We start from the raw sequence: 25,663 nt of genomic DNA on the forward strand, positions 1-25,663 counted from the left end.
GGTTCTCTTTCAGAGGTGTTGCCAACTCTCACAATTTTGTTGGTACACTCATGATATTTGGCGTTTTCTCTAAAGCCCTAGCTCTTGGAAGCAAGAGATTGCATGAAAATCTCAGTTCTTTCTCGCTTTCTTGTTTAGTTTTTAGCACTCACAGTTGTATAGAAATGCTTGAAAACATGAAGCAAGTGAAGCCTAAATGCTCACAAGTCAGAAGGTAAACAAAAAGAGCCCAGTATATTTATTATTGTTTAAAAATCTCATGCTTTTCTCCTAACCTCATGATTTTTGAGGGCTTGGGTTTAGCCATACTGCTGCTCCTACTATAGTTCAGGTAGTTTTAATTTAAATCGTGTTATGGGCAATTTTACAGAGCACTGCTAGCCTGGCACTAAATTTAAATTAACATAAATAAGAGTTTAAAACAGTGAAAAATCTGACATGGCAGGATATTTTTTGTCTGGCCTGCAGCTCCAAAGCAGTCTAATCTTTTCCCCCTGGTCCAGTATCCACAGTGCAAGTCTCAGAAAAGTATGTGTTTTAATGTAACTGGAATATCCACATATGGGTGTTGGTAGTTCAAGGGTTAAATTTAAATTAGCAATTGGAGGATTATCTCATGCTTTAGTCCAGACCCTAATGTTTATTTCTTTTGTGTTATCCATTTGTTAAAACCAGATTCCTTTTCATATTCCAGTTTCGGATGACACTGCTATTATTATTAAAAATTTGTGTTAAAGGAGCAGGCAGAAGCTCCAGTTAGGGATGGGGACCTATTGTGGTAGTCACTGTACAAACATGGAATAAAAAGGCAGATTGTAAAATCTGTGAGGATCAAGTATACAAGGACAGACAACAAGTAAAGAAAAACGAATGGAATGGACGAGAGAGGGGCTACAGGATGACCCAGGTTTCTTAATCTGTGAGCTAGTCAATAAATTGATGCAAGTGGGGAGAAATGGACCCCCCCCACACACACTTTTTATTTTTAGTTCTACTTAACATACAACCTCACTAATGGATCAACAACTACTGTGGTTACTATATTATCTTGAATTGTCTTGAAGTGCTATTTCTTCCCTCTCTGCCCTCAAAGCAACTATTGTATAAATCGAAAACAAATGAACTGGACCACTGATCGTAAAGTTAACTGGTAAACTCACTTAGCCTTCCCTTGTCTCAAATAAGACCCAGCAGGTGTACAACAGAGTAAGACAGAGGAAGTAAATTATTTAACTGGCTTGATTATAAAGATCATGATTTCTGAACCAAGCTTTCTGTGACGGAGATTACCACACAAGGAAGTCTGCAATGCTAACCAGTAGGGAGACAAAAAAAGCAGCCTCTTTTCCAGAATTACACTGCTAGAACCAAAAGTGTTTTGTTACATAGGATGGAAATGAAATTCCAAAAGGCAGAACTCTGAATCAGGAAGTAAACCTTAAAAATTCAGATTCCCTCTGAAAAATGAATCTTGGGGAGAAAAAAGCTGCATTTATTGTCTTTCAATTTGCATATCAAATTTGATCAGTTAAAATTAAAAACAATTCATCATGAAGACACGACACTGGAACTTTGTTATGAATTTTGTTGATGTGTAAGTCATCTCTCCCAAATCTGTGTCTGTTCCACAAGATTGTCAGGGAGGGAAAAAACTCTTAATTCTTTCACTATATTAAGCAGATCTTAGATGAGTAGCAGATCTACTCATTAAAGAAGATTCTATTTCTGCTATAGCAACTTTTCAGAATAGATCTTCACTAAGCATTCCATACAGCCTTGGCATATACAGATGGTCTCCCATAACAGACATAAATGATGTGTCAGTTGCTGTCAGTAAAAAACAGCTTCATGGACTGTGTGAACAGTTGCCATTCTGAATGTATTTTTGTTTTCCTTTAGATAAGCGTGTTAAACAGGACTTATCTGTTTGTTAGGGAACCAGGCCAAATAAAACCTCCCCGCTTCGTGTTAAAAAAAAAAAAAGGAGTTTCTAAAATGGCTCACTGATTTGAGAGACAGAATCCGGTGAAAGTGGATGGACAGGCTCTTGTTTAGTGGATATTGTTCTGGTTTGAAAGAGAGATGAAAGATTATTAGATTAGGGTTGGGATTTACTTATTTTATATAATATGCCTTGCAATTCCATCATGCTAAATCTTTCTGCAGGTCAGTCAGTCACACTAAATAGACAGCCTAGCTCAGGGCTAAAGAACTGGTCTCAAAATTCATCTCTCACAAGGAAAATTCAATCTATATTACCACTAAAGAGACTGTATGTGTCAGCAGGAAGTATGATAGCATACAAGGTTATATGGATATATCTGATCCTAAAAGATAAGATATAGTTCTAGGAAATAAAAGGCAATTTTTAAATTAGTTCTAAAAGGGAATTATGTATGGTTTCTATAACTAGAATATCTCACACACTGCAGAGGGTCCTGTCTCACTGAACAGGGGCATACCAAGAAGCTAATTCTCAGTAGGATCCAGAGAGGAAGCCATATATAAACATACTATATATTTTTAAAAGATTTAAAAAATATATTCTTTAGTAGATTTGACATAAGTAAGATGCAGAGTCTGAAAGAAAACAGCTAGAATTAACATAATACATATTCCTTGCACCAACAAAAAGCATGTGTTATTGCAACATTAAAAGTGGGGAGAAAACAAACAAGCTCTCAGGGTAAGGAAACTGCAAAAGTGAGGGTTGAACATTCAGCCTTAATTCTGTCCCCTTGTGCCTATGCCTCAGACACAAGGGGGCTGGAGGTGAAACTGTATTACAGAGATTTGCATGCAGAGGGTTCCCACTATGCATGGCTCTACCATCTCCAGATCTATCCACAGTAGGCAATGGGGTCAGCCACCTCTCTAGGGCCAGAGATCTGAGCAGGGGAAGGCAGATGTTGGACTGGGACCAATAGGACACGCACATTCTCTCTCTTCTGTACAGGGGATAGCTTACTGAGATAACATAGCTAGGGGCTGTGTTGTTACCTTTTCTGTTGAACCACCTCCAGGGCAGGGATTCCCTTGGACTGGGGAGCAGGACAGGTCATGGTGGGGGCACAGAATTTGAGCAGACCTCTATGCAGGTGGCCCTGACTTCCAGACGAAATGCCAGTATACTCTCAGATCCCTGGGGTTCAGTGGAGGTTTTTGGGGATGGAGGTGTGGGGTATGGTCTTGCAGTCTATACAGCAAAGCACAGAGAGGAGAAAGGAAACTATGATTCTCCAGCAGAACTGAGGGATCCTCACAGAGATTTCTCTTGTAAATTTTTCCCCCAGAATAGGTTAACCTGGCCAACAGTCTCACTTTAAATAACTATTTCACTCATTGTAACTCTTACAGCTTTAAAATTCCACCTCTCCAGAAGGAAGAACACGCTTTGGTAGGTGGTTCTAAACAGGAATGCAACATTATTCAACAGAATTCCTCCTGCAGGGCAAGATATTCCTTTCAGTACATGATATTAAGGTGACAGGACTATAATGAAAATACAAACTAGAATTTCTACTACCTTTCATGTTGGCCAATGCATCCAAACTGAAAGGATGTCAACAAAAGCAGCTATCATAAATCTTCTACTGGATGTGTGTGAAATCAACAAATGTTTCTTATTGGGGAATAATTATTAAAGCAAAAACTAAAATGAAGAAAGAGGGAAGACATTTATTCTTACACACTAAACTTCCAACATTTCTGTGAGGAATGAGTTCAGAATAAAATACTAATGATTTTCAAAACTTATTTCCCTGCCATAAAGAGGTGAGCTTTGCTTCTAGGAAACACTTTGTATCATCTTGCTCAAGAAAAAAACCAGTAGTTTATTCAAAACATTCTCAAAATTTTGTGGGGACAAAACTCCTGATAGAATTGTTGCAATAAATAAAAAGAGTTTCAGTTGCTCATATATTTTTCTCATAGATTGCGTCATTTAAGCCAGGTCACAGAGTATGTGCGCCAGATCCTTAGTAGGATGTCAGTACCTGCACAGGAAAGAGAATGAGGGCATATCTATGCTACAAACTTTTGCCGACACAAGTTACGTCAGCATGAAGCTGCCACATTTAGTCTATCACTTGTGCGCTTGCACACTTGGCTCCTTGCATCGGTGCTCTGCGTACTCACCAAGAGAGCTTGTTTTGATGCCTAGTGTGGTGCACCATGGTAGATATCCCAATGTGCAACTCACCACAGTCCAGTGCACTATCTTTTGGGAACTTATGGCAATGCATGGTGGGCCAAAGAGTCACACGAGTTAACCCTGGGACCTTGGACTCAAGTTCCTATCGTGCAACTTCCTCCACCCCAAAATGCTATCTCTATCCCATAATTTCCATGACTATTTTGAAAATCCCACAAACCTGCATGGGACTTCTTGTTTGTCATCTCTGACAGAAGCATGGAGTTTGTACAGCTCTGCCCTACTGTCATGTGCGTTTAAAACATGGGACACACAGACCTCTGGTATTTGCAGAGCTGCAAGAAGAGCAGCAGGGAATAGGACAATCTCCTGGAGGTCAGATTGCTGTGGAACACAATTCAAGATTGTCGGTGGCATTCATGGAGCAGCTGCAAACAGTGGAGTGCTGCTTCTGGGTCTGAGAAACAAGCACTGACTGAGGGGGAATCACGTAACAATGCAGGTGTGGGATGACAAGCAGTGGCTGCAGAACTTTTGGATGCACAAGGCCACATTCCTGAATCTGTGTGCTGAGCTCACCCCAGCCATCCAGCGCAGGAACACCAGCATGAGGGCTGCATGGACAGTGGAGGCACGAGTGGTGATTGCACTGTAGAAACTTGCAACTCCAGGTTGCTACCAGGCAGTGGGAAGTCATCTTGCAGTTGGAAAATCCACTGTCAGGGCTGCTGTCATGCAAGTGTACAGGGCCATTAATTGCCTCCTGCTACACAGGACTGCAACTCTCGGTAATGTACAGGACATAATGGATGGATCTGCAGCAAGGGGGGTTCCTGAACTGTGGTGAAGTGATAGACAGCAGACACATCCCTGTTTTGGCACCAAATGACCTCCGCACAGAGTACATCAACAGAAAGAGCTATTTTTCTGTGGCTACGCAAGGTCTGATGGACCACCCAGGATGCTTCACTGACATCAGTGTTCAGTGGTCGGGGAAGGTGCATGACGCTCACATCTGTTCAGAAAGCTACAACCAGGGACTTTTTTTCTTCAACTGGCAGATTACCATTGGCAATGTTGAAATGCCACTAGCGATCCTGGTTGCCCGGTCTTCCCTTTGCTCCCCTGGCTCATGAAGCTGTACACCAGTAACCACTTTGACAGCACCAAGGAAAGATCCAACTATCAGCTCAGCAGATGCAGAATGACAGTTGAATGTGCTCTTAGTAGACTGAAGGGAAGCTGGCATTGTTTACTGACAAGGTTGGATCTCAGTTAGAGACATATCCTAACAGTTATAGCTAACTGCTGTGTCCTGCAACATATATTTGTGAAGCAAAGAAGGAAATGTTGCCACTGTGGTGGAAAGCGGAGATGGAGCAGCTGTCTGCTGAGTTTGGACAGCCAGACACAAGGACTATCAGAAGAGATCAATGCAGAGCTATACAGCTCAGGGAGGCTGTGAAAGAGCACTTTAACCGTGAGCCATAGTAATGCAGTGTGGTGTACTATGCTCTACCTGACCCTGATGTTTTGGGGACCTGTTAGGAATTGTGCGGTGCTTCATGCACATCTGTGAACAGAACACTGATGCTTGCTATATATTTATGACTATTACACTGTGTTTGTCACTGATCCGATCTGTTGTGTCACTGTGTACAATAAGTGAGGCACATGTTGTGAACAAATAAAGATGAGTAACAAAAACTCTCTAAAAAATTCTGTGCAAGTTAAAAGCAAAATACATGAGAACCTTAAAGAAGAGGAAGGAACATTCATGTCCATTTTAGCTTACATATATATCAGCAGTGGCTCTCAAGGGTCCATGCATGTAAAGCTTTGATTGACCTTCATGTTCCTCGATATGGAATGGTAGGGGTAGGGATGCAGCCCCAGATGCCACATGGAACACTGTCGGGGGGATATAGGGAAGTGCTATACTGGAGTTCTCCATGGAATGCAAAGAAAGGTGAGCCTGGGATTGTTGAACTTGTAACATCTGTGTTTGCTGCTAGAAAAGCCCCATTATGTCCTAATGTACTCCCCTCTCTCATTCCTGGGCCTGTCTCCCATTTCCCTCTTCATACAGTCTACAATATTCATCCTCGAGGCCCTCTGTTCATGGGCTGATGCAGCACTGGCTTGCAGACCTCACTGAACAGGTCATCCCAAGTCCTCTTCTTTTTGCTCCTTATCTGGCTCAGGCATTCCATGGGCTGACGCAGCACTGGCTTGCAGGACCTCACTGAACAGGTCATCCCAAGTCCTCTTCTTTTTGCTCCTTATCTGGCTCAGGCATTCCATGGGTGTGGAGGGGGAGACCCTCAAGGCCACAATGGCAGCAGTTACAGATAAAACACACATTTTACATTGTCAATATAGTCCTACTGGAAAGCAAAAAACATAAGATTCAGAACGCCTGTCCCTTGCATCCCTAAAGTTTTAAACAAAACATGCTTATTGACACTTCTGCTTCAGCATGCTTGTGCACAATGCCATTCACACCACCGGCCATGGTGAGTATGGCCTGCCAGAGGTGAAGGAAATGACGAGAGAATTGCTCAGTTGCATGAAACCATGAGTACAGGACAATGGGGTTAAATACAGGCACCATTTTCCACAGGCAGTGGTGATTTTAGCTGATCTCTCACTCCTGAGAATAACAAAGGCAGAGAGCACAACTGCTGCTGGCATCCCAAAGCCACCTGGGCCCACATGCTGCTAGCCTGTAAATTCAACAGGTGACATTGAAGTATATCACCCACTGACATGGGAAAGTTTCCTACCCTAGAAGAAGGAAAAGGAGTCTAAACCTTTGGGAGAAGACTGCAGAGTACCACCATGAAAACATTTCCTCCAGAGCTCTCAGGCGGATTCAAGGGACATCCCTGTACACAGAAGCTGCTCCATATGGCCCCCCTGCCTAAAATCTATAGGAGAATGAAAAGTAGATAGCAACTCTCTCTCTCTCTCTCTCTCTCTCTCTTTGTTGTACTGCTACCTCTTCTACTACATATAATTAACTCAAAGTCACTAGCTGTATCCTGGTAAGTTGGGGATGCCATCACTGTAATGGGAGATACATTTACACATTTACCTGAGGTCCCTTCCCCTGCATTGGGCTCATCTGTGATCGATTGCCAGGACTGACTGGACTGCAGTGGAGTCTCAAACAGGTCCTGGCTTGTGGTACAGCTGGCTCCCCCAGTCACATGTCCCCCATCATCTTGCTGTTCATGCCAGGAGCCTGTGACTCAGGCTCCTCGGAGGTATCCATAGTGGTGTGTGGAGCGGTGGCGGTGTCTTCACCAAGATGGCATGCAGCTTTTTGTAAAAGTGGCAGGTCTGTAGCTCAGCACTGGATCAACTGTTGTCCTCCCTGGCCTTCTGATATGCCTGCCGCAGCTCCTTCACTTTCATTCAGCACTGCTGCTGATCTCTGCCATACCCCTTCTCCTGCATCCCCCATGCAATCCAATCGTAGATGTCTACATTTTTGTGCGTGGTCTGTAGCTGTGCTTGCACAGTGTTTTTCCCCTCACAGGTCCAGGAGATCCAATACCTCTTGTCTACTCTAGTCTGGAGTGCACTTGGAACACATAGCTGGAATGGTCAGCTGGGCAGTTGCACATAACGGTGAAGAGCTGCTAGGTGTGCCAAGATGGACAATCAGGAAAAGGGCATTTCAAAAATTTGCAGGGTTTTAAAAGGGCAGGGCTTCTGGTCTCTGTGACCCCTGGGCAGTGGAGTTCACAATTGTGACCACAGCAGTCAGTGTTGGCCTTTGTGGGACAGCTTCTGGAGGACTGTTAGGGTTGACACAGGCAACACAACATCTGCATTCATGCAGCACTGACCTCAATACATCGACCATGGCTCAACGCCACTCAGGAAGACGGTGTTACTATGTTGGCATAACAGAGAGCTTACATCAGTGGGAGACATATTTAAGTGTATACACATACACAACTAGGTCAATGTCAGGTGACTTCCATTTACCTAACTTTGTAGTATAACTCAGGCGTGGGCTGCAAGAGTTTAAGAACCTTTATAACAATATAATTGTGCCCACACTAGGTCTTATAATGGTATAACTATTTTAGTAGAAACAAAAAGAAGTCACAGCCCTAACCAAAATAATTATCCTGGCACACAAAACCTCCCTGTGTTTAGATCAGGCTTAACTTCTCTCCACTAATAAATCTGGACAGGAGCCAGATTAATTTCATTCTAAATAAAATGTTATGTCCTGAAGCAAAAGGCATATTCTGCCATCGCTTCCATGGCCACAGAATTATAGACAGTATAGAGCAGGGGCAGACAAACCTTTTGGCCTGAGGGCCGCATCGGGTGTCAGAAATTGTCTGGAGGGCGAGTTACGGGAGGCTGTGCCTCCCCAAACAGCCAGGCATGGCCCAGCCCCCACCCCCACCTGCTTCTCGCCCCCCCCCGGACTCCCCCCATCCACTCCCGCCCCCCCACTCTCTGTCCCCTGACCGCCCCCGGGCCCCCCACCCCTAACTGCCCGCTGCCACCCATCCAACCCCTCCTCTCCTTCCTGACTGCCCCCCCAGGACCCCTGGCCCATCCAACCACCTCTTCTCCCTGACCGCCCCCAGACCCCCCGCCCCTAACTGCCCTCCACCGCCCCATTCCAACCCCCCCCTCCTTCCTGAGTGCCGCCCCCAGGGACCTCTGCCCCATCCAACCACCCCTTCTCCCTGTCCCCTGACCACCCCCGGAACTCCTGCCCCCATGCAACCCCCCTGTTCCTCGCCCTCTGACCGTCCCGACCCCTGTCCACACTCCTGGCTCCTGACCACCCCCTGAATTCTCCTGGCCTCTATCCAACCCTCTTCCCCCACTCTCTGGCCCCTTACTGCGCTGCCTGGAGCACCAGTGGCTGGCGGCGTGGCTGCACCAGGACAGGGAGCCGCGCAGCCCGGCTTGAGCCAGCCACGCACCGTGCAGCACAGAGCACCGGGTCAGGCTGGGCTCTGCAGCTGCACTGCCCCAGGAGCTCACAGCCCTGCTGCCCAGAGCATTGCGCCAGCAGTGCAGTGAGCTGAGGCTGCGAGGGAGGGGGAGTAGTGGGGGAGGAACCGGGGGCTAGCCTCCTGGGCCAGGAGCTCAGGGGCCAGGCAGAACAGTCCCGCAGGCCGGATGTGGCCCGCGGGCCATAGTTTGCCTACCTCTGGTATAGAGCCCGATTTATAAGTCTGATTTTCCTCACGCACATCTTTGCATCCTTTATAGGCACGGTTGGCAATTTCCTAGGAAAAACTAGTTTTGGACAGGGTGTTGATAAATACCTGTTTAAACCAGGAAACCACAAAGAATAAAATTAGGACTATAGTAATGAAAATTACTAAAAAACATTTAGCAATTTGATAATAGTTTTGCAGTTATGTTGTCTGTAATTTTAATTAAAGGAAATAAAATTAAACAAACCAAGCCTCAACCTAATGTTTATGCTATTGACTTGGCTACCCCAAACAGAAACTGAAATTTTTGAAGCTGGGAATTCTCCTTCTCTTTAGGAATGCAAATTTTATTTTTGTTTAGCAAATAAAGATGGTGAATTCCCAGATTCTGAAGTTGAAGTCTTTGTGGTACGCTCCCAAACTAACTATCCAGTCCAGTCCTCTGTCTCCTGATCTGGTGTGCAGCTGAACTCTGGGAGCACAGGGATTCAAGTCAAAATATTTCAGTATGAGGAAAGGGGCAAGACCACTTGACTCAATTAATGGATATTGAGAAAATTCATGAAAATGGCAAGAGAGAGAGTCTTAGATGCAGAAATTGAAAAGAAAAAGTGATTTGGAAGGCAGACCGTATGAGAAGACATTTTGCAAAGTACAGTTGAAAAAACAGACAAAACAATCACTGGTTTCAGCTAAATGTATGTGAGTACTGGCATCAGATTGAGGATGAAGGTACTGATATAATAATACTGCATTGCCAGGTACATCAAAGGAAAATCAGATCCAGGTCAGCCACGAACCAGGAGGAAGCATCACGGTTTTTCAACCACAAATGTTTGCAACAAAAAGAACCAGAATTGAAACAAAAAGCTAGGCTTGAAATTTGGAAAAAAAAATATGGCTGTAATATTTCCTTTTCTGTTACTGAACATGCAAATTTTCAAGCAATGGATTAGCTACTGAGGGCCAGATTACAAAGCACCCAATCAAAAGCAAATAGCTGGTGAACTGTTAGATGCAGTCACTGATAGCTTGAGGGTAGAAGCATGCAACAAATTACATGGAAAAGCAGTTACATTAACACAAGATGGCTGTGCACGTTACTCCAATGAACTGGGTGCAGTTAGAACAGGGGTTCTCAAACTGGGGTTCATGAGGTTATTACATGGGGGGTCGTGAGCTGTCAGCCTCCACCCTAAACCCTTCTTTGACTCCAGCATTTATAATGGTGTTAAATATATTAAAAAGTGTTTTTAATGTATAAAGGCGGGGGAGTCGCACTCAGAGGCTTGCTATGTGAAAGGGGTCACCAGTACAAAAGTTAGAGAACCACGGAGTTAGAGAAAAATGACGTTTACGTATCAGCGGTTGACACTGGAAGCAATAAGACTGAAAAGTACTGTGTTTCAGTGTCAGGGGAAGTCAAGGCATTAGCAAATGACCCGTATAGTTGTGGTTATTAAGAGTTACCTGACAGACAATGGGGAAAAGATGCAAAGTGTGAGAAGTGAGCTGGAACAAGATATCAACAATTTGGTTACATATAGATGTGCATCACGTTGGCTAATTTCACTTGACAAGACCTTACACCAAGTCCTTTGATGAAACATGTAGATTTACAAAAGTATTTCCATATTCACCATCAGCCTGGAGCCTCATTAAAAGAATGCTAAGGATCTGTAAAACTGCAAATCCCTGGTGACACATGATGGACCAGTCAAACAACATGCCTGGAAATGTATGTTAAAAGTCAGCCACATTGTCTCAGGATTGTGAGCCATCATGATGTAGAACTTGAAGATAGAGTGGTCAATATAATTAATAATCAAGGGATTTACTGAGAAGCAAAGAACTTGATCAGTCAATTGAAACTGGTTGTTGTGGCACTTGACATACTCCAAAAGGGACACATCAATAGTTGATGTTGTATGTATTTCCTGATAAGTGGAGATCTTGCACCACACAAAGCAAAAGTATAAAAGAGTTCCTGAGGCAATTACTCCTGTACACATGTTGGCCAACTTCCCTTATCCAAAGTATGCAAGAAAGGAATTGTCAGCTGAAGAAGAAGAAACTGGAAGTCAGTGGTTGCTCAGCAAAAATCTTGACTTTCTGCCATATTTAATTGCATTTCTAGCAGAAGGAGCTCCAGACTAGAGATCAATTTTTCATCCACTATTAAGGCAAATGCTTCTCCTGTAACATGGTAGAAAAATCTGATGTTCCAGTGCTGATATTCCATGTGACTTCATAGAACTGGGGGTGCAACTGCATCAGTGTTCAGCAAGCACAGAATGAATCAATTCAAAATGAGAAATGGGCGCAGTCTATCCACTAAATCAAAGTTGGTCTTATGATACAGAATGCTGCTTGGCCAAATGGACCTGGACTGGTAGTCTGCAGCTCTGCATGCTTCTAGCCCACAACTCTGCATTGTTGTTTTCATATAATCAAATGTTTTCAACTTTTGCTCATATAATATTGAAAACTGAAACTTGAGTCATGACGTGTACAACTTCCTTGAGAAAATCTCAAACCAAAGGGTATTCCGACATTCAGTATTATAGTTACACATATTAGTATTATGCCCACAACAGTTTTAGTTTTTATTTGTACAATCCTAAATTAATCTTCAAGTCTACTGCCTTATGTAACCACAATTCGGACATGTAATTACAACTAAGTGCAATATGGTGTGCATTAAACAAACAGTTTTTAAAATAGAGAATGCCTTACACTGGGACAAACTAGTTTTTTCCCAGGTTGGTAAAAAAACCTATGCTTTTACCTGGTAAAACCACCCCTGGTTAATACTATGCCATTGCTGTTTATAATTCAAAGTTTTGCATGTGTGACCCTATGAGATATTTCTTGGCAAATTTTAGGTGAATGAGACAATTTGTTTGAGATATGGATATTGGAAAATAGGTATAAATCATCTTTCATGAATTCTTATGTTTTTGTGTCATATTTTATCTCCAAGATGTTTTGGCACAAAAACTCCATATTTGGCTTATTCAAAGATTCTTGAAAATGGTCCTTTGCACTAGGGCAGTGGTTCCCAAACTAGGGGTGCCACTTATTCAGGGAAAGCCCCTGGAGGGCCGGGCTGGTCTGTTTACCTGCCATGTCTGCAGGTTTGGCCGATCGCAGCTCCCAGTGTACCGCGGTTCACCTCTCTTGGCCAATGGGAGCTGCAGGAAGTGGCATGGGCTGAGGGACGTGCTGGCAGCTGCTTCCCGCAGCCCCCATTGGCCTGGAGCGGCGAACCACGGCCACTGGGAGCTGCGATCGGCTGAACCTGCGGACGCGGCAGGTAAACAAACTTGTCCGGCTCGCCAGGGGCTTTCCCTGAACAAGCGGCAGCCCCTAGTTTGGGAACTACTGCACTAGGGCTTTCCAAGAACTAGGAATATGTGTTTTGAACTTACTCAGAATTGAATTAGGTGGGTCAGAATAGTGCATTGTAACATTTGCCAAAGACACTATACTGCCTTTGTAAAGTCCTCATAGGGACATACAGGGCCTGATTTTCCTGTCAGTTTCACCAATGAAACTCCATTCACTTCAATACAGTTCATCCTGATTTACACCAACCTGAGCAAAAAATATCAGACTGATCGGACTTTGGAAACTTCATAAAAGGTCTGATGCACTTTTAGATTCATTGGTACCAAGGCTTAAATTCTAATACAGTATTTCCCATAGCCCCTCACCCCCATTCAGGGCTCTGGGCTTCAGCCCCATGGGGCACACGAAGGCTCAGGGCTTTAGACCCACAGGTTTAAAAAATTTACCGGAGCTCTGCTTCAGACAGCTCCGGCTGAATTTAAAGCCCCGATTGGGATCTTTCCACAATCACTACCACTACACATCTAGATTAATGCATTTATTCCCCTGGATCTTATAACTATCCCATGAACGCAGCTCATTCTCATTCGAGGATTCTTTCAGGCCTTTTAAATTTTGAATGGGTAGCTCATTGCTTAGGAAGCTCACATGGTCTCCATTAGAGTACATGATGTAAATTGTCACCCACAGTTGCATCAGCAGACCTCTACCCATCCCACCCCCTCAAAAAAAAAAAAAAAAAAAGGAAATCTGAAGACAAAAAAGTGCACTAACAACTGTAAAGTGTTGAACAACAACTAAAGTTGTAAAGTGAACAACAACTGTAAATGTGTATCACTAAATAAAGAGACAAATAGCTTTCTATCTCCAAACACTGGAAAGGCAAGAAATCAAATAAGGAATTAAACAAAAAGTCCCCACTCCCATATAGGTGAAACAAACCAAATTAACTAGTCTTTTCTCAATGCCTGGTAGCTATAAGGGAGAGAAAAAGAAGAGCCAGTAATTGGCACTTTCCCTCCGATGCTGCCTACAGCCCTCCCTCCTTATCCCTGGCTGGCCACCCTCTCCTCAGCAGCAAATCTCTTACCCTGTCAAGGAGGTTCTGCTGTGGAGAGTAGTGGGAGGAGGGTGGGGGAAAAGAGGAAGATGGTACTGTAGAGGCAGTGACCTCCTCCTCCTCCACTCTCATATAGGAGATGGCCAACCCATGCAGTGGGAACCTTCACTCAGGCTACTGAAGGCTAGATCAGGGGTAAGCAAACTATGGCCTGCGGGCCGCATCCAGACCATCAGACCTTTTAATCTGGCCCTTGAGCTCCTGTCGGGGAGTGGGGTCGGGGGCTTGCCCCACTCCATGCGTGCCATGGCTCAGCATGGCTCCCGGAAGCAGCAGCATGTCCCCCCTCTGGCTCCTACGTGTAGGGGCAGCCAGCCACAGGGCTCCGCACGCTGCCCCCAAACCAAGTGCCAGTTCTGCCGCTCCCAATGGCTGGGAACTGCAGCCAATGGGAGCGGCAGGGGCAGCGCCTACGGACAGGGCAACGCACAAAGCCACGTGGCTGGCACCAAGCCTCCACGTAGGAGCCAGAGTGGGACATGCCACTGCTTCCAGGAGCTTCTTGAGGTAAGCACCACTCACAGCCTTCCCCCCTGCCCTCCTCCCACATCCCACCTCCCTGCCCCGGCCCTGATTCCCCTCCTGCCCTCCAAACCCCTCATTCCCAGCCCAGGGCACCCTCTTGCACCCCAAACCTCTTATCCCCAGCCCCACCCCAGAGCCTGCACCCGGTGCCCTCACCCCTCCCCTCCCCTGCACCAGCTCAGAGCCCCCACCCCGCACCCCAACCCCCTGCCCCAGCACAAAGCACCCTCCCACACCCTGAACCCCCCATTTCTGGCCCCACCCTGGAATGCACACCCCCAGCCCAGAGCCTGTACCCCCTCCTACACCCCAACCCTCTGCCTTAGCCCAGAGCCCCTTCCCATACGCCAAATCCCTCTGCTCCACCCCCAGCCTGCAGCCCCCTCCGGTACCCCAAACAAAGCCCTCATCCCTGGCCCCACCCCAGAGCCCACACCCCCAGCTGGAGCCCTCACCCCAACCCCCAACTTTGTGAGCATTCATGGCCTGTCATACAATTTCCATACCAAGATGTGGCCCTCAGGCCAAAAAGTTTGCCCACCCCGGGCTAGATTATCTCACTCTAGGTGTCCATTGTGAATTAGTGAGATACTGCTACATATACATTTCAGTTCAAAATGTTATTTCCACACACAACCTCAGAAACAGATGTCAGATCTAATCACTAAAATGAGAAGAGGTTGGAGACAGCAAAACAAATTAAATGTATGATATAAAACTATAGGGTATTCAGTAAAATATATTCTATGTATGATACATTCTTATCAGATGTTTGGCATAATTTGCTGCATATTTACGCACTGTTAATCGGAAGATTTCTTTTCCACTGTTACTACTTCTCACGTTTATATTCAGTGTGCACTCTGGGCAGGGCAATTTTTTTCCTGATTTACTTCCCTTTTCTGTTTTGCTTTAAAAAAGAGTTACCGTTTGAACCATCCTGTCAATAGAATGGTGTCAAGTTTCTGAAAGTGCAAGGGAAAGTTTGGGGTTTCTCTGTTTTACATAATACATTAAAACTTTCTGCAGACATAGAAAAATTTCAGCTCTGATACCGCTTCTTTATTTTGTAAAAATCACCCTGAAAACTGCCTTATTGAGGCAGATGAACAACTTGCTTTGAAACAAGCCTACTTAATAGGTTACATACAGTAGTTTCAATATGTTCTCTGTTTTTATCAGTACATGTTCCCCCCATTTGTACTGAAGCTGTTTGTTTTTATTTCTATGGTGGATACATATTTTGGCTTTTGCTCCTGGGCGCAAAGAAAACAATAATAGTTTTGTTCACTTGAGGCCTGATCCAAAGCTCTACTGAAGTCAATAGCACTCCACAAGAGTTCAGAAGTCCACCCACGAATTGCTATTTGAAGGAACATGAGGTAAAGAACTGCAGAATCTGACACAGTATTGGAAAAGATTATATTTGTATTGCATTATTGACCACAGTAAAACACTTACTGCGTCACCATAACAGGGTCCTGACATCAGCCAGAGACACGTGCACAAACAAGTCGACTTACATCAACCTAACTTTGTAATATAGACCAGGCCTAAGCTACCACATTGATAGGTGCGGTATGAGACCTAAACATGCAGGCAAACAGGTTGGTTTTACAGGCAAGGGTTTGGTATTATTTATTATTATTATTGCATTAGTGCCTAGAAGCCCCAGTCGTGTACCAGAACCACATTGTTCTAGGTGCTGTACAAACACAGAAAAGGCAGTCCTTGCCTCCAAGAGCTTTTGTTTGTTCTTGACAAATCCATGTAAATAACAAGCACCCAAGTTAACTTCCGTCTTTGACAGGATTACTAGCAAGTGGAGGGGGAAGCTGTAGATGTGATATAGTTTGACTTTAGTAAGGCTTTTGACATAGTCCCACATGACATTGTCATAAGCAAACTAGGGAAATGTGATCTAAAATAAATTATTAAAAGATGGATGCACAATTGGATGAAAGGTTGTACTCTAAGAGTAGCTAGGAATGGTTCGCTATCAAACTGGGAAGACATATCTAGTGAGGTCTCACAGGAGTCTGTCTGCGGTTTAGTACTACTCAATATTTTCATTAATGACTTAGAGTATGCTTATAAATTTTGCAGATGATACCACGCTGGGAAGGGTTGCAAGCACTTTGGAGAACAGAATTAGAATTAAAAACAACCATGACAAACTGGAGAACTGGTCTGAAAGTCAATAAAGACAAGTACAAAGTACTATACTTCAGAAAGAAAGAAAAATTAAATGCACAATTACAAAATAGGAATAACTGGCTAGGCAGCAGTCGTTCTGAAAAGAATCCAGGAATTATATTTGTGGCTCTACAAATAGAATGAGTCAAGGATGTGATACAGTTGCAAAGAAGGCTAATATCTTTCTGAGGTGTACATAAGACATGGGAGATAAGTGTGTCACTCTACTCAGCAGTGGTGAGACCTCAGCTGGAGTACTGTGTTCAATTCTGAGCATCAAACTTTAAGGAAAATGTGGACAAATTGGAAAAATTTGAGAGGAACAAAAAATGATGAAAGGTTTAGAATACCTGATGTATGAGGAAAGATTAAAATAATGTGGTATGTTTAGTCATGAGAAAAGAAGACATGGGCAGGGCCTGACAACAGTCTTCAAATATGTTAAGGGCCATTATAAAGAGGACAGTGATCAGTTGTTTTCCATATTCACTAAAGGTAATACAAGTAGTAAACTGTTTAATCTGCAACACGGGAGATTTAGGTTAGATATTAGGAAAAAACTTTTTTTAAAAACAGTAAAGAGAGTTAAACTCCGGAATGGGCTTCCACAGGTGGTTGTGGAAGCCCTATCATTAGAGGGGTTTTTTTTAAGAACAGACTGGACAAACACTTGGCAGAGATGGTCTAGGTGTACCGTGGCCTGCCTCAATGCAGGGGGCTGGCCAGAAGTCCAGGTACCTTCCAGCCCTGCATAGCCTTCCTCCGGCCAAGGCGATGCACCTCTCCATTCAGCAACGGGTCCCCCTCACTGCAAACTCGTCTTCACCGAGCTCCTAGGGGAAGCTTAAAGCAACAGGTTGGAAGGAAAGGAGCCCAGCCACCTTCTGGAGGAGTCAGCAGCTCCTCGCCCCCCAAACTGGTCCGACCAACAGCATTACGGACTAGCGCAGAAGATATCCCGCCACCCCAAGCGATAAGCCCCGCTCCATCCTTTCCAATTCCCGCATCCCTTTGCTCTGGACGCAGCCCGCTCCGGGGCCCGCTCCAGCCTGCAGAGGGAGCGGGCCGTCCCTGCTCCCCCCCTTGCAGGGAGGCAGGGCCACGACTCCCAGCACAGCAGGGGGATCAAACCCCGCCCGCGGCTGGCTCCCCGGAGACACAGCGGCTCCGGCCCCGGGGCTGCGCCGGGCCGAACAAAGGGAGCAGCGGGGCTGGGGCTGGGGCTGCGCCCTGCCCTGCAGCAGGGCCCGGCCGCGGCGGAGAGGGGAGCGACGCGCCACTTACAGCACAGAGCCCCCAGGGTGCCGAGGAGAAGCGGCAGGAGGCTGCGGCTCGCCATCTTCCAGCACCAGCTGCTTCCCGCGAGGCGGCTGGAGCAGCTCCCCGGGCGCCTCGGCGAGCGGGACTCCCGCGGCGCCCTGCAGGCGGGGGCGGGGGCTCTCCGGCTCCCTCCAGCGGGGGCTTCTCGGGGAGTTGCGTGCGGGGAGGCGTCTCTCCAGCCGCCCAGGCTGGGTGTGAAGGAAGGTTTCTGCCGGATCCTAGCACTGCCCGTCACGCTGCAGGGAAGACGGTCCCAAGAGCGGAAAGGACTGGGGCCGCTTCTATATGTTGGTCAGTGCTGTCCTTATCCAGCACAGGTTCCCCGCTGCCAAGGCAGGAGAGGTGAGACACAGCCACACAGAGCCGGTGGTGGGGAAGGGTGGAGCAACCGTGAAATGAACGGAGAATTCCAGCTGTAACGGGAATCCTATCTACTCTGGCTGCAATAGCCAAACCAAGCCACCTTCCAGCCCCTGTTTTCTTCTGTGCAGCTCTGAACATGCATGTTAATCTTGATGAATTCCTGATCGTCTTTTTGGCCATGCACAGTGGCATGCACACTTGGCAAGCACAGTGGAAACGTAACTTTTCTTTTACACTAACACTGTGAAATCATCCCAGTTTCCTACGCAGCTGCCCCACGCCCTGGAACAATAGCTTGCACTGAGCGCAGTTTGAACAGAAAAATAAAACATCTCTGATTCTATGCGAGGGTAGTTTTCAAGTATTATTTATTATTATTATTGTATTATTTATTTATTGTATTTGTTTATGTTCCAGTAGCACTCTCACAGTGCTGGGATCAGAAGAGCCAGGATCCTTACTCCAAAGATTATATAGAGACTGATTTTTGTGATAATTGAAGTCACTGGCAAACCTACCGTTGTCCTCAATGGTACAAGACTGGATTTATACAACAGACAAATAGTTATTACATTTAACGTAGTGAGCCTGATTTTCCGCCACTCTCTTGCACCATGTGAAGTCAATCTGTGTATAAAGTTGCACTTTCCACCTAAACGCGGCAGGTGCAACAGGACTCTTTGCTGCTTTTACAGATCCAGACTAACATGGCTGCCCCTCTGATTTTCCACCTACTTTACACTAATTTTCAAAGAGTGTAAATGACTCCACAAGGGGGAGATCTAAGCTGGTTTTACATTTTAAAGATATTCCTAGGTAAAACACATAACTATTAAATCACTACAAATGTAAAGTGTCTTTACAAATAGTTATGAATCAGTTCCACACTTGCAATCACTCGACCTGCCAGTGATTCCTAAGATCAGGGGAGATAGTTCAGTGGTTTGAGCCTCGGTCTGCTAAATCCAGGCTTGTGAGCTCAATCTTTGAGGGGGCCATTTAGGGATCTGGGGCAAAAATTGGGGATTGGTCCTGCTTTGAGCAGGGGGTTAGACTAGATGATCTCCTAAGGTCCCTTCCAGCCCTGATATTCTAAGATGCTCTTCTCATGTTTAGAAGAATCAAGCAAATGCAAAACTAATTTGTTAAAACAATTGTAAATCCATCTTAAACATACAGCAGTTTTGTTTGTATTCCCAGCAACACCTGTTACTTTTTATATTTCAGTATATATTTTTAAGTATGTTGAGCACTTCAGGCAGAAAGTATGTAGAGAAAGTGAAAAGCAAATGGGAAGGATTCAGAAAGGATTCTAAATAGAAGTATGCATCCTGTCAAAAGTCTTGGATTATATTTTTCATATTCTGTTCTGGCTTCATTTCATTTTTGTGTGTGTGATAATTTTTTTAAACTGACAGAAATTGTAGAATAAATTTCATAACCCTGATTGAAAATGGGAAGAATAAATCCCAGGGAAGTAAAGTTCATTATTCTCAAATTAACTCCTGTCAGCAGTTTCACAGAATTATCACTTTTCTCCAAAAGTGCTTACTTCTTCATATATATGCATTAGTGCAGAGAACTGAGTCACGAGAGAAAAACATTTATATTCCTAGTTTTAGGAATCTCATGTGAAGCTATCATTCCCCTTGGTAAGTAATAGCTGGTGAACTAGCAAGGGATGTCAAGCGTGTATGTATTAAACAAACATTGAATAATCCATGAAAAACACTTTTAATGTATTTTTCTTCATGGTAGCTGAACATCGTCATCACGGCATTGATTTTCTAAATGTCTATCCATTTTTGTAACAGTAAACTCTAGAACATTTGAGGTTGAGCTTTCTCACAAGCCTTACTTCAGCAATTTGTTTGGTTTCCAGAATAGTGACTTCATAACCTTCCATTTTAATTTGTTTGCTTCTGATTTTTAATCACACTATTAAAAATCCAGACACAGCAGCACTTGCAGTAGCTGCCTCGACTTTTTGTGCATTTACTCTTTTCTTCCTTCCACCACCAATAAAATCCCATCAAACATTTGGAAGCTTTCACTTTTGCTCAGCAAAACTCCATTCTTTTTGTTTTTACAACAGATCTTGAACAAGTTCAAGGAGATGCTTCTGCACCAAACTGTGACAATAATAAACTTTGATTTATTTGGCTTGGATTAGAACATGATCATCATTTACAAGTATTCTAAGGATTAACACACCCAGGATGGAAAGGAATTATTTAGGGTGGTATAAAGGGATGTAATGGAATGAAATTTGAGAGGAAAAATTTACAATGAATTTCAGAAGGCTTGCACACCACTTGCAGAAGCATGTAGGGTATGTATAGCTGCCCAGTGCAGTGAAAAGCAGGCTATCCATGCTGTGGTGTGTAGCAGTGGGGAGCTGCTGGAGCCTTTCCCCTCTGCCTCCCTCCCACTAGACCTTTCCCCAGTGCCCAATCTTTCACTATGGCAGGGGCAGGCTCCAGAAGCAGGGAGGCAGCTGTGGGACACTACACTGCTAAAAGTAGCAGGATCGACAGGGGAGGCACTACTTGGGCACATAGAGAGCAGTGTAGGGTATATAGCTGGTTACATACCCACAGCGTTCAGCTGTCTCTTTACTCCCCTAAGCAGTACCTCGCCACCTACCCTGCTATTTATACTCATGCTAAGGAAGGCATGTAGTGTATATACCCTACATACAGCCAGAAGGAATGTGCAATGTAGACATACCTTAAGATAAGAACGTCTCCTCACTGGCACCTGACCAAAATGACCAATGAGGAGACAAGATACTTTCAAAGCTGGAGGCGGGGGGGGAAACGGACAAAGGGTTCCCTCTGTCTGTGTGATGCTTTTGCTGGGACCAGAGCAGGAATGTAGGTCAGAACTCCTGTAAAAAGTCAGTAAGCAATCTAGTTATATATGCGTTAGATTCTGTTTTGTTTAAATGGCTGATAAAATAAGTTGTGCTGAATGGAATGTATATTCCTGGTTTTGTGTCTTTTTGTAACTTAACGTTTTGCCTAGAGGGATTCTCTATGTTCTGAATCTGATTACCCTGTAAGATATTTACCATCCTGATTTTACAGAGGTGATTCTTTTACTGTTTCTTTAATTAAAATTCTTCTTTTAAGAACCTGATTGCTTTTCATTGTTCTTAAGATCCAAGGGTTTGGGTCTGTGTTCACCTATGCAAATTGGTGAGGATTTTTATCAAGCCTTCCCCAGGAAAGGGGGTGTAGTGCTTGGGGGGATATTTGGGGGGGGGGAGAGACGTTTCCAAGTGGGCACTTCCCCTGTTCTTTGTGTAACACTTTGGTGGTGGCAGCATTTAACCTAAGCTGGTAAAAATAAGTTTAGGCAGTCTTTCATGCAGGTCCCCACATCTGTACCCTAGAGTTCAGAGTGGGGAAGGAACCTTGACAGGGATTAAGCCCCATCAAGGGACAAAGTGGCAATTTGGATGATGCAGTGATTGGAGAAGGGAATTAGGGAGTTAGTCATTGGGGCACAGTCATCAGGCAATTGGGTGAAGAGTACCTATTTTTGTCTCTCAAATGTAGTAGGCTTCCAATACTAACTGCCAGAAACATAAACTCATATCTAGGACCTAGTTCTGATATCATTTATATAAGTTTTATACCAGTGTAACTCCACTGACTTCAGTAGAATTACTCCTGATTTACATCTGTGACAAATCAAAATTCCTTTTTTCCTTCCTTTGTGTTGGTTTGCTTTCTCTGGAAAATAAGGCAAGTGCTCTACAATGGATCTGAATATGTTTTTTAGCCTAATGTTTTTCAGGCTGACCTAGCTATGTTGCTTAGGCCTGTGAAACATTTTGCACCCTGAGCACCAGAGTTAGGTTGACCTAAGCCCTGATGTAGATTTGGCTAGATCAAGGGAAGGATTCTTCCATTGACCTAGCTACAGCCTTTCAGAGAGGTGGATTAATTACATTGACAGAAAACCCCTTCCATCAATGTCTCTGCCGTTGGTCTGTCTGTATCCATCTGCCATCTCTTGTCTTATATTAAGCATATGTCTACACTGTGAATACACAGTGCTGTAGCTGTGCCATTGTAGTGTAGACATATGCTCAATATAAGACAAGAGATGGCAGATGGATACAGACAGACCAATGGCAGAGTACAAAGAAAACATGAAATGTTACCGATTGAGCGTGATAGGTAATGGTCTCATCACACCAGCAGCCTAACCATTGTCAAGTTTGTTTTGTAGGCATCATGTCAGAGAAGAGAGTTTTGAAGGTGGATAATGAGGTAATACAGGGGCCCTCTAAAACCAAAACAAAAACACACAACCATGGTCGTCTGAGAACTACTTTGATACCCTGTGTGAAGGAGTTCACTCACTGCTGGTGGCATCTCCTTGTAGCTACATCTAGGGATTCAGCTCTCACCTAGGCTAGCCTCCACTTCCATCAGTTACTCATGCTGTGACACCTCCCCCACCTTTTTCTCTTTACAACTCCAGGTGCTCCCCATTCATGACTTGGCCTTCTGGCCAGGTCACTATATAGTCCTCCCCTTCCAGGGTAACAAAGCCCTTCTGGACTAGCTGTCCGGTTGGTTTCTCCACTAATCTTGTACCACTTCCAGTGGCTGGTTGGGGAATCCAACTCTACACTGGGTTCCAGCCAAGGAATCCTATAGTGAGCAGTTAAAGTCTGCTCAGTGCTACAGCTTGCTGCTGTTCCTGAGGCTTCTTTCTACCCAGCCTTCTCAGGCTTTCTTTCCATCCTCCAATTCCTCTGGGGTTAACCCAGGGGTGGGCAAACTATGGCCCGTGGGCCGCATTCAGCCCATCAGACCTTTGAATCCAGCCCACGAGTCCCGACAGGGAGTGGGATCAGGGGCTTGCCCCGCTCCACGCGGCTTCAGGAAGCAGCGGCATGTCCCTCCTCTGGCTACTACATGTAGGGGCAGCCACAAGGCTCTGCACACTGCCCCCACTCCAAGTGCCAGCTCTGCAGCTCCCATTGGCTGGGAACTGCGGTCAATGGGAGCTGCAGGGGCGGCGCCTGTGGGCGGGGCAGTGCACAGAGCCACCAGGACAGTGTCACACCTCTAGGTAGGAGCTGGATGCTCCTCAGTGCAACTAGAGAAATTTCTGGACAATATTTTAACATGGTAATGAAGATGGGGCAAGGGGTTCCACTTAATGTTGGGAATTATCTCATGGCAATGCTTAAAATACTTTGCTTCTAGATGGGGGAGTTCTCAAACTGGGGGTCATGACCCCTCTGGGGTCACGAGGTTATTACGTGGGGGGGTCACGAGTTGTCAGCCTCCACCCGCAAACCCTGCTTTGCCTCCAGCATTTATAATAATGTTAAATGTAAAAAAAAGTATTTTTAATTTATAAAGGGGGGTCGCACTCAGAGGCTTGCTGTGTGAAAGGGGTCACCAATACAAAAGTTGAAGAACCACTGGTCTTGAGAATATGTTCATTAGAATTGATGAATTCTAATTCAGGATATAGTAGTCACGGTTTGTCACTTCTACATGATGGGGTATAGCACCTCTGGTGTAAGCGCCTTGTTGGGGCTAGTAGTGCTTTAAGTAAAGGGGGTGCCAAGGACAATATCCCACTTTACGCAGACTACAAAAGAAAATCACATTCTTCATGAACGTCAAGTGGGCATTTGGAGACTTCACCCTTGTAATAATTTTTGGCTCTTTTTCCTTCTTTCTGTTCTATTACGTGACTATCTTCTTTCTCTACCACATAGCTCCTAATATGCTGTGATTCTCATTTAACAAAAAGCCATTGGAATGCAGCCAAATCCTTTTCAGAGTGCTTTTCAATCAGAAGTCCTTTGGATTTTGGCCTAGCTTCACTTTGGTCTAGATCAGTGGTTCCCAAACTTGTTCTGCCGCTTGTGCAGGGAAAGCCCATGGCGGGCCGGGCCGGTTTGTTTACCTGCCGTGTCCACAGGTTCGGCCGATCGTGGATCCCCGTGGCCGTGGTTTGCTGCTCCAGGCCAATGGGAGCTGCTGGAAGTGGCGCAGGCTGAGGAACCTACTGGCCGCCGCTTCCAGCAGCTCCCATTGGCCTGGAGCAGCGAACTGCGGCCACTGGGAGCTGTGATCGGCTGAACCTGCGGACGCAGCAGGTAAACAAACCAGCCCAGCCCGCCAGGGGCTTTCCCTGCATAAGCGGCAGAAAAAGTTTGGGAACCGCTGGTCTAGATCAACAGGTTGATTAAAGTGACCCAGTAAGTCCCCTGCGTGCTGCTGAGAGTGCCAGATTTGTACAACTAAAAATACCCCCAAACTGGTCCTTGGCTCAATTCACAGAGATCTAATGGACTCAGATTTTTATTCTCTGATGTTAACCTTAAGAAAATAAAGTGTGGTAGAGAATGTTAAAGGAGACAATCTGATGACTGTGAGCCTGTTGTGATATGGAGCAAAATACATTTAAAGGGTTGAATCCACAGCTGCAGCCAAACATTATGCTATCTTGAGTCCTCCTCCAGTTCAGGGGCTGTTCAAGTGCTAGTTTACCCAAAGTGAAATTTACAGCAGCTTCAGCGCTCCTCTAGGTTGTACTGGCTGGTAATGTCTCCACAAAAGGTCATTCTACCAGCTGGGGATTGTCAAAGTTCAGCAGTGACCCAACCTACACTGGCAAGTTTTGTCACCAAAAACTGCCTTTTGGCGACAAAACAGCAATAGCATACACACTGCAATGGGACTTTTGTCAGAAAAAATGTCCAGTTTTGGCGACAAAAAACTTCCACCCCTGCGAGAGACCTTTGTCTTTTCCCCTCCCTTTATTGTCGATAAACAGCCAGTATAGACACCACGCCTTTTTTTATTTTATTTTATTGGCCTCCAGAAAGTGTCCCACAATTCCCATACTGCCACTCTGCGCAGCGGTTTAAACTCCACTACCTTGCAGCCCACCCGCCCCTCCCCCTTGCAAGACTGGGCATTTTAAATCTCATTTCTTGCTTGCTGGCTTCCCAGGTGGCTTCCCAGGTAAGCATGGCTGGCTATCGCACCAAACGTATTCTCGCTTGGACCACTGCTGAGTTGCTGGATCTGATCAGTATATGGGGAGAGGAGTCTGTTCAGTCTCAGCTGCGATTGACCCGTAGGAATCGGGACACATATGGGCAAATTTCTCAAGGCTTGTGCGAAAAGGGCTATGATCAGGACACGCAGCAGTGCAGAGCGAAGATAAAGGAGCTGAGGCAGGCGTACCATAAGGCGCGGGAGGCAAACCATCACTCCGGTGGTGCACCTAAGACCTGCTGCTTCTATAAGGAGCTGAATGCTATCCTTGGTGGTGACCCCACCTCCATCACCGATAGCCCCGTGGATACTTCGGAGGCAGCTGAAAGGGGGTAACCCGGAAGCTGAAATTCTGGATAAGAAGTGGAGGTAGCAGAGGATGTGG

The 25,663-nt window shown here is 45.2% G+C and overlaps 1 protein-coding gene across 2 annotated transcripts in view; it reads right to left on the minus strand.

The window, feature by feature from the left end:
• The window catches only part of JAM2 (junctional adhesion molecule 2), a 60,895-nt gene extending 42,486 nt beyond the window's left edge, over positions 1 to 18,409 (minus strand). Inside the window, exon 1 of one of the 2 annotated variants that reach the window (XM_048868181.2) lies at positions 17,834 to 18,409. In XM_048868181.2, coding sequence (XP_048724138.1) covers positions 17,834 to 17,888 — 55 coding nt within the window. In that variant the 5' untranslated portion in view covers positions 17,889 to 18,409. Of the gene's footprint in view, positions 1 to 3,000; positions 3,020 to 17,833 lie in introns of those variants that run through there. The other variant, XM_048868190.2, reaches the window with a different exon arrangement.
• Positions 18,410 to 25,663: the final 7,254 nt, after the last annotated feature.

This window comes from Caretta caretta, chromosome 1 (genome assembly GCF_965140235.1).
Source record: "Caretta caretta isolate rCarCar2 chromosome 1, rCarCar1.hap1, whole genome shotgun sequence".
In the NCBI taxonomy this organism is placed as follows: domain Eukaryota; kingdom Metazoa; phylum Chordata; order Testudines; family Cheloniidae; genus Caretta; species Caretta caretta.